Source organism: Micromys minutus (assembly GCF_963924665.1).
Source record: "Micromys minutus genome assembly, chromosome: 8".
Classification (NCBI taxonomy): domain Eukaryota; kingdom Metazoa; phylum Chordata; class Mammalia; order Rodentia; family Muridae; genus Micromys; species Micromys minutus.
In genome coordinates, this window is record NC_137977.1 from 68,636,258 (window position 1) to 68,644,610 (window position 8,353).

At 43.6% G+C, this 8,353-nt stretch overlaps 1 protein-coding gene across 2 annotated transcripts in view; it reads left to right on the forward strand.

Moving 5' to 3' along the window:
* Positions 1 to 7,459, forward strand: part of FBXO15 (F-box protein 15) — a 45,491-nt gene extending 38,032 nt beyond the window's left edge. For both annotated transcript variants that reach the window (XM_080920317.1, XM_080920318.1), the window contains 2 exons: positions 3,005 to 3,129; positions 7,096 to 7,459. In XM_080920317.1, the coding sequence (XP_080776443.1) occupies positions 3,005 to 3,129; positions 7,096 to 7,362 (392 nt within the window). In that variant the 3' untranslated portion in view covers positions 7,363 to 7,459. The remainder of the gene's footprint in view (positions 1 to 3,004; positions 3,130 to 7,095) is intronic.
* Positions 7,460 to 8,353: the final 894 nt, after the last annotated feature.

Consider the following 8,353-nt stretch of genomic DNA (forward strand, 5'->3'; position numbering starts at 1 on the left):
GTAGTTTCCCTCCTTGTATTGTGTTTTCCATCTATTATTTATTATAGTGCTGGATTTGTGGTCAGATATTGTGTAAATTTAGTTTTGCCCTGGAATATCTTGGTCTTTTCATCTATGGTGATTGAGAGTTTTGCTGGGTATAGTAGCCTGGGCTGACATTTGTGTTCTCTTAGGGTCTTTATGATGACTGTCCAGGATCTTCTAGCCTTCATAGTCTTTGTTGAAAAGTCATTTGTAATTCTGATTGGTCTGCCTTTATATGTTACATGACCTTTTCCCTTACTGCTTTTAGTATTCGCTCTTTGTTTTGAACACCTGGTGTTTTGACTCTTATGTGTCGGAAGAATTTCTTTTCTGGTCCACTCTATTTGGAGTTCTGTAGGCTTCTTTTATGCTCATAGTCATCCCATTCTTAAGGTAAACAAGTTTCCTTCTACGATTTTGTTGAAGATATTTACTATGCCTTCTAGTTGATATTCTTCACCCTCTTTTATTCATATTATCCTTAGTTTTGGTCTTCTCATTGTGTCCTGGATCGTCTGAACATTTTGGGTTAGGAGCTTTTTGGTTTTTGCATCTTCTCTGTTTTCAGCCCCTGAGATTCTCTCTTCCATCTCTTGTAGTCTGTTGGAGATGCTCGCATCTGTGACTCTTGATTTCTTTCTTTTTTTTTTTTTCTTTTTGGTTTTCCACCTCCAGGGTTGTCTCTTTTAGTGTTTTCTTTATTGTTTCTATTTCCATTTTCAATTGCTTCATCTCTTTGGTTCTGTTTTCCTGTATTTCTTTGAGTGTTTTTCATGTTTCCTCTTTAAAAGCTTCTATTTGTTTATGGTTGTCCTCCCTTACTTAATTCCTGCTCTTCTCAAAGATCTCCATCATCGTCCTGAGGTATGATTTCAGGTCTGAGTCTTCTTTTTCTCGAGTGTTTGGCATTCCACTGCTTGCTGTGATGGGATGTTTTGTGGAATAGTTTTGTGGAGAGCTGGTTTCTGATGTTGCCAGGTTATCTTGGTTTCCATTGCTTATGTTCTTTCGCTTTCCTTTTGCCATCTTGTTGTTTGTGATTATACATGGTCTTGTTTTCAGTGATTGGTACCCGTCTGTCCCGTGGACCTGAGGGCCCGAGGTTTCAAGAAGAAAACTGATTCTGAGTGTTTGGCTTTTGGTGGGCGAGCAGTGAGTTCTGTTAGCAGTGACTCAGCTCTGTCTTTGTGAGCTCAGATGTGGGAGCTGTTGTGAGGCTGTTCTGGTAGCTCAGCCCTGTGCCCACAGGTCCTGAGTACTACTAGTAGGGACCTGGCTCTTTCTCTAGGCCACAACGGACCCTTTTTCCAACAGTACTCTCTGCTCTTTGAGGACTCCTGATTTGCTCTCCCTGGGCCTATGTGTCAAACGCCTCTCTAGTCTAGGTGTTAGAGGGTCTGTAGAGTTGCAAGCACTGCCTTTCCTGGGCAAACCCCGGCTCCCACTGAAAAGCACTTGTGCCTTACTGTGGCCCTGTGTGTCTAGACTTTGAGCCTGGGCTTTTCGTTCGTGTCCCGTGTCCCTATGCCAGAGTTCCAGCTCTACTGAACCGGAGGGCTGCGTTTTCTGTGTGCTCCACCTAGCCCTCTCTGCGCTTTGGCTACTCACAGCACAGTCTCACCAGGCCTGTGTCCCTGGATCTCTGCTGTTCCCGGTGGCAAATGGCCTGAGCGTTTGGTCCGCTTGCAAGGGCCTTCCGGGCGGATACCAAGTCCCTGTGCCAGGATTCTTGCTCCCCTGAATCAACCGGAGGTCCGCATTTTCTCTGTGCTCTGCCTGCCCCTCTCTGTGCTTTGGCTACTCACAGTGCAGTCTCGCCAGTCTTGCTCCCATGAACCAACCAGAGGGCCGCGTTGCATTTTTCGCGTCCTCGGCCAAGACCTCTCTGCGCTTTGGTTATTCACAGTGCAGTCTCACCAGGCCTGTGTCCCTGGATCTCCGCTGTTCCAGGTGGCAAATGACTTGAGTGTTTGGTCTGCATGCAAGGGCCTTCCGGGCGGATACCAAGTCTGATCATCATTATTGACTTGGCAAGGTGTGTGTTTATAGGAGCTGGTAGGTGTTGTAGGCTCTTTGTTGCCAGAAGCTTTGGAAAACTAAACACATGCACTACTTTGTGTGGTGACAAAATTGCCAGTACCCAGTTCTGGGCTAGTACAGTTTGGACTCAGACTATGGTAAACATTTATAGGACTTTCCCCTACTTATGAGCATACCCAAAGATAGGTTTCTTTCCTTCCCTCCTCTTGTTCACCTGCTCTTTAGCCCTTGCTTTGGTGGGTCAGCACTTGTTTCTTGATCCCATTTGATTTCCTTTCTTTGAGATAATTGCATCTCTGTCCTAAAGTTTATCAGTGTTTGTCCTTTTCTGTTTCCATGACTGATGGCATGACCAAGTTATGTAGCTTCAATCGGTATTGATGCCTCTTCCAAAGGCCTATGTATTTTACAAGTCTTGGTTTTCAGCTTATTGAGAGGTAGTAGGCCCTATATAAGAGGTGGGGACTATGGGGAAGCTTTTAGGTCTCTGGGGGTGTGCCCTTAAATGTCTAATGTGACCTCAGCTTGCTCTACATGTTTTCTATATGTAGACTTATCATGAGCCAAAAGCAGTGGGGCAGGCCTGCATGGAAATATTCAAAACTGAGGCACAGTAACCCTCCCTCCTTGTCAGGTTCTTCAGTGAAGGAAAACTGGCCAACGCACTCAGGGAAGCTGAGCCTTTGTCTTTCTAGCAGTGACATTGCATGTATTTCCTCGGCCATCTTCTGATTGATTTGACAATTTCTCTAGAACCCACACTCATTTTTTAGTGTCTGAGACTCAGGTTCATGACTCAGGCCTCATGGTAGAGCATACTGTCTCGTCAGTGAGTAACACTTTGCAGTATGACGTATCCCTTGGGGAATAGCCTGTTTAAAGACTCTTTTTTTTTTTTGCATTGAAATACAATAATTAAACTAACCTTAAATCATTTCAGGGTGCACTGAGAATGGATATGTGACGTTTGTGGTGATAAATTTACAAAATAACAGAGAACATCTACCTCTTGTTGGAAAAGTTGGCCTTGCATGGAGAACTAATGTTTTTGATGGCTTTATTGAGGTAAAAACAAAAAATTATTTTTTTTCTTCAAGTAACTTTTTGTATAAGTAAAAAAACAAACAAACCTGAAACTGTCTGTATAGATATAACCCTCCTGAAAAGTATTTTGGTTTCTGTAGATCTTCGAATACTTTTAGCAGAGTGAGATTTTCTCAAGTGTTTATTTAATATTTTGCTTTAGTTACAGTTCGACTATGGTGAAGAGACACCATGACCAAGACAAGTCTCATAAAAGAAAGCTTTTAATTTGGTCCATAGTTACAGTTCTAGAGGCTAGGTCCATGACCATCATGGCAGAAAAGCAGACAGGCATAGTCTGTGTCTGTATTGGTGAGCAGTATCTGAAAGTGTTCATTCTCATTCACAGGCAGCAGGCAGAGAGGGGTTGTGGGGGAGACAGAGAGTCAAAGAGACACACACACAGAGAGAGAGACAGAGAGGGAAATACTAGGTCTGGTATAGGCTTTTGAAACCTCAAAGCCCACCCCCAGTTCATACCTCCTCTAATAAGTCACACCTCCTTCAACAGGGCCACACCTACTAATCCTTCCCACCCAGTTCTACTGACTGGGGACCAATCAGGCATCTGAGCCTATGGGGGCCATTCTCATTCATACTACAGCAAATCTCTTTGCTCTCCATATAAAGTACCAAAGAGTGGGTAGGTAGAGTGTAGCTGTGTGTGAATAGCTTTCCCTGTATCATCCTGTACCCTTCACTCCCTCACACAGTCAGTCTGCCCCATGGAGAGAGTGAGGAGCTGATGCTGGCCACATTTTCACCCAGTTGAAGGCTGGTGATTGTAAGTTCCTGTTACAATTCCTAGCATCTTCTTGAGCAGCTAAATAAAAGTAGCCATATGGAGGGGAGAGTTGGTTTAGTGCTGGGAATTGTTAAAGAGGGAGGGAAGAGAAGTGTGTGTTCCATGCGTGTGTGTTTATGTGCCCATGGTTACCCTGGGCCTTCTTTACTGAATGGGATGAGTAGAGTCTGGGACCACCTGAGGACATCTGAGCAGAGCTCTAGTGACAGTGACCAGATTTGTTATCTATCCTGGCATGGCCTTTTATTTTTATATGATAGACTTAAATGACTATGAATTAAAATGACATATTAAAATAAAATATTAGGGTTAAAAAGGACCTCGAAGACCAAGAAGGACAGAATATACATATAACAAGCTTAAATTTAAAGTTACTTTGTTTTATTTTCTGTTCAGAGCAAGATCAAAGCAGGTATTCTCTCTAGGATTAAAAAGAAAGTATAATAATTATACCAAGAGACAAAGATTTCTCTAGCTCTAGTATTGAAAACAATTTCTCCCCTGGAAATGCACTTAAGGGAGACTTGACTCTAAAGAGTCCTTTAGCAACAAGTGTTCTGGAGACTTCTATAGCATTTCACACAGAGGCTACAGCGCTTGACCCTCCAGGAAGCCTGGGGCAATGTTTCAATAGGTTGCTCTGTCTAAAGGCAAGATTCTGAGTCTTTGACCAGGGTGGTGGATGACCTGTCCCTGGGGAGTTTCTCCAATAATACCTTTCCTTACAGGTAAAGAGTTTGTTGTCTCCAGAGTTGAAGGGTGGGTGGATCTGCACATGCATATATACATATATTCAGATTTATATATTATTACTAAGTTCCCAAAGAAAGTACTGAAGTGAGAGATACCATGTTCCATGTGTTTGCTATATAGCTCAGAGAGTTCCCTCCAGGAATCTCACCACCCTCAGCATAGGGAACAGTAAAAATGCAGATTGAGAAACTGGCTTTCAGGGACTTAGCCTCTGTTTTGTTTGAAGGACGGGCTTAGAGTAGAATAGGGTATTAGCTGGATATGCTTACTTATGCTACAGGAGTAACTAAGGCAGGAAGATCACAACCAGTACAAGGCTAGCCTGGGTAATAGAGTAATTACCCTGACTGAATAAAAACAAAAAAGCAGTAATTCTTAATCACATGCCTATTGACAGAGAAGTAGAAGCCAGTCTCTTTGCCTGGGAATTGTAGACACAGCCTTCTAATGACAAGGTGTGAAGGAAAGGCGTCTGATAGGAACGGAGACAGACAGACAGAGAGTGTGTCATTGTGAATCACACCGAACTTGGGCTCCTTGACACAGGACCTGGCTGGCCCACAGCACTGCACAAGAAGCACAGTGAGTGACCATAGATCACTGTCCTCAGCTACTACAGCCTCGGTAAACTATATGATAAGACCTCCTGTTGAACATCTGCCACAGAGGATGCTCCCGACTGCATCATTACCAGGCCAGCACGAGTTAGCTCCTTTTACTCCCAGTATTTCCTCTTGGGAATAGAAGCCCAGACCATCAAGTTACTTCAAAGGAAGCAATGCAACAAAGCATTGCTTTGTTCTTTTAACAGAATCAGATTTGGGTGACACACTTTATCAGCATTTATCCAAAGGGACATTTTATATATTAGAAGTCAGTGTCTACAGTTCCCAGGCAAAGAGAGTGTCTTGTATTTCTATTTTAGTAATCATGTAACTTTTTCTTCAGATTTTTTTTTTTTTTTTTTTTTTTTTTTTTTTTTTTTTTTTTTTTTTTTTTTTTGTAGCCTAGGTTTAGCAATCTCTGTGGAGCTTGACATTAGTTTGACTTTAATCCAGACCATGCAGCATTAGTTGTGGGCTACAGGTAGATGGTTGGAGCGAGAGGAACAAGGATGACCCCAGACATCAAGATATAGCTGACATTCAGTGATGTCACTCTAGGACCCACCCACAGTGCAGTTCTAGTCAGTTCTGCTGGAATGATCATAGGTCTGACTAAGTCACTCCATCCTCTGGGTCATCCAAGGTATTGAGTAGGACCTTGGATATTTAATTCCTGAACCCTGAAGGAAGTTCAGCCTGGCGGCCCACTTTTAGACACCTAGATTACTGTTTGAGTTGTGGATGTAGACAAATTCCATCCAGAGAGAGAGTAATTATATGTGATAAAACCAGTGCTTTAGGTCAGGCTGTGAGGACCACTAGTAGTAGGTCTGGTGGAAGTAATGGTGGTTCTGGAAGCACTGGAAGGTAGTGTTTGAAGCAAAGAATAATAAACAGTGCTAAACCTGCCAAGGTGGAGGATACCTAGCAAATATTAACTGTGCTTAGAGACCTTAGGAAGAGGCTCTAAGAATGGGCTGAAATGTGTGTAGGACTTAAGGCTCTGGACAAAGGGGGAAGGAAGTTTTGCCTGCTAAGTGAAGAGAACCAGGTCACTCTGAAACTGAGAGTTTTGGTTCTCTCTGGGTATCTGTGTCTGTCTCCCCTCCCCTCCCCTCCTCTCTCTTTCCCTCATGAGCTCTCCTGAGCTCTTCCCTTCTCATTCCCTCCCTCCCTCGCTCCTTCCCTCCCTTTCTTCAAGAGTTTCATGAACATGTTAGAAAGTTAAGGGCTGGTGGACAAGAAATAGAGGCTTGTGTCAGAGGCTACCTCCTTGTTAGTGGGCTGCCCAAAAGCACACAAAACACAGACATGTAAGTGAGGAACTGGTAAAAACACACTTGTGTGTTTGGTGTTGGAAACAGAGGTGATCTCACACTTCTCTGAGGAGAGTACATGATGTGTAGGAGCACCCTGTGAAGAAAGACCGTCCTGGGAGAGAGTGAGGTCAGACAGTTGGGGAGGGTGCCCTGCAATACACAGCAGGCTCAAAAGACTTGAAAGCATGGTTGCTGAGATTTGGGGATAGCTCCCTGTGTGGCTCTGCTACCTTGCCTCTAACTTCTGCTATATACTGACAGTGCCTTGGTCATATGCAAGGGTGAGGATGACTGCTGAGGAGACCAGGTAAGGACTGATTCAGCAGCTGTGAGATAAAACGTAGGCCCCATGATGTGCAGGAGAGGGTTTTGGAATTGGATGCCACATGAAGCATTTTCAGTCTGCTCGGCCACAATTCCCGTGGAAGTGAGCATTTATCCTGACCCTTGTGAATCTCAATTACAGAATTGCTCTGTAGTGGATGTGACTCTTCTGGATGAAAACAAGAAGCCCTTTTGGTGTGTGAGTTCTCCAGTGTGCATGAGACCCGTGGCCTGCCCCTCTGGTCCTAATTTCCTGGGGCACAAGTACTATATCGACTACATGGATGTAGATGGAGGAGTGCACGCAGAGCTAGTGAGGATTGCGGAAACTGAAGAATACTTCATTATCAACCTGGTCCTTTACCTCAGTGAAGCAAAGATAAACCACTGGTTTGGGACAAAATACTGAATTTTAGCAGTAGGGAGTAAAGTCTTGTTACTAATAAGCTGTTTGTTTTTTACAACTTTATTTTTATTGAAAGTTAAAATAAAGCATATTCATGGCCGTCTGTCTGTTGCCTCCTTATTTTCCAATACAAATTATGGTTTGTGACTACAGTGTTTAGAAGATTAAATTTTAATAGAGCATGCCCCAGTGAAGAGCCATGCAAGATAAAAACAAACAAAAATACTTAGTTAAAAGACAAGGAAGTCTCCCTGAGCACATGGTCATGTGGTCCGTGTGAACGTGCGCCATTAAGTGAAGGAGCTTCAGAGTGGGGCTCGGGGGAGGGGTGCTAAGGAACAGCTGTGGCAGTTGAGGCAGAGCCTTAGATTAGACCACAGTCTTCAGAGTATTCTTTTTCTAATACCAAATTCCATGTATTGACACATGGTGGATCTGAATGAAGGGCAAATAGGGGGTCTTTGGCTACTTTTGCAACCAAAAATATGTAGTTATTCCAAGATGAAAAGTTAACCGTAAAAATTAACACTTTGTCACCATCTGCCTCATGTCCTCTGACCTAGGACCACTTTGTCAGCTTGCCTTGATCATGGGTTTTCCACCAAAGTCTTGCTCTCTGCCGTCAATGGCTGGCCAGGGATATGCTGAGACATGAGCTAGCATATTACCACACCATGGGGCAGTCCACTGCTTGGGTGTCAGATGGGCATTACATGAGAGTATTGGTGACACCTGAGCATCCATGTGATGTCTTCCGTGGGCTTCCAGTTTCTTGGTAAGATGGTCGCTGGACCTTAGGAGTCCAGGCTATGTAAGAGAATGTTTCATGAAGTGAGTGGAGAGGAATTTGCTGTAGAAACCTGGTCTCACTGGGCTGGGAAGGGATCAGCATGTTCAGGTAGACTTTACTTTACTCATTAGATCTAAAGCTCCTAGGTATTTTGCTTTGCTTTCTACATTGCATTGGATATGAAATATATTTGTTTTACATATG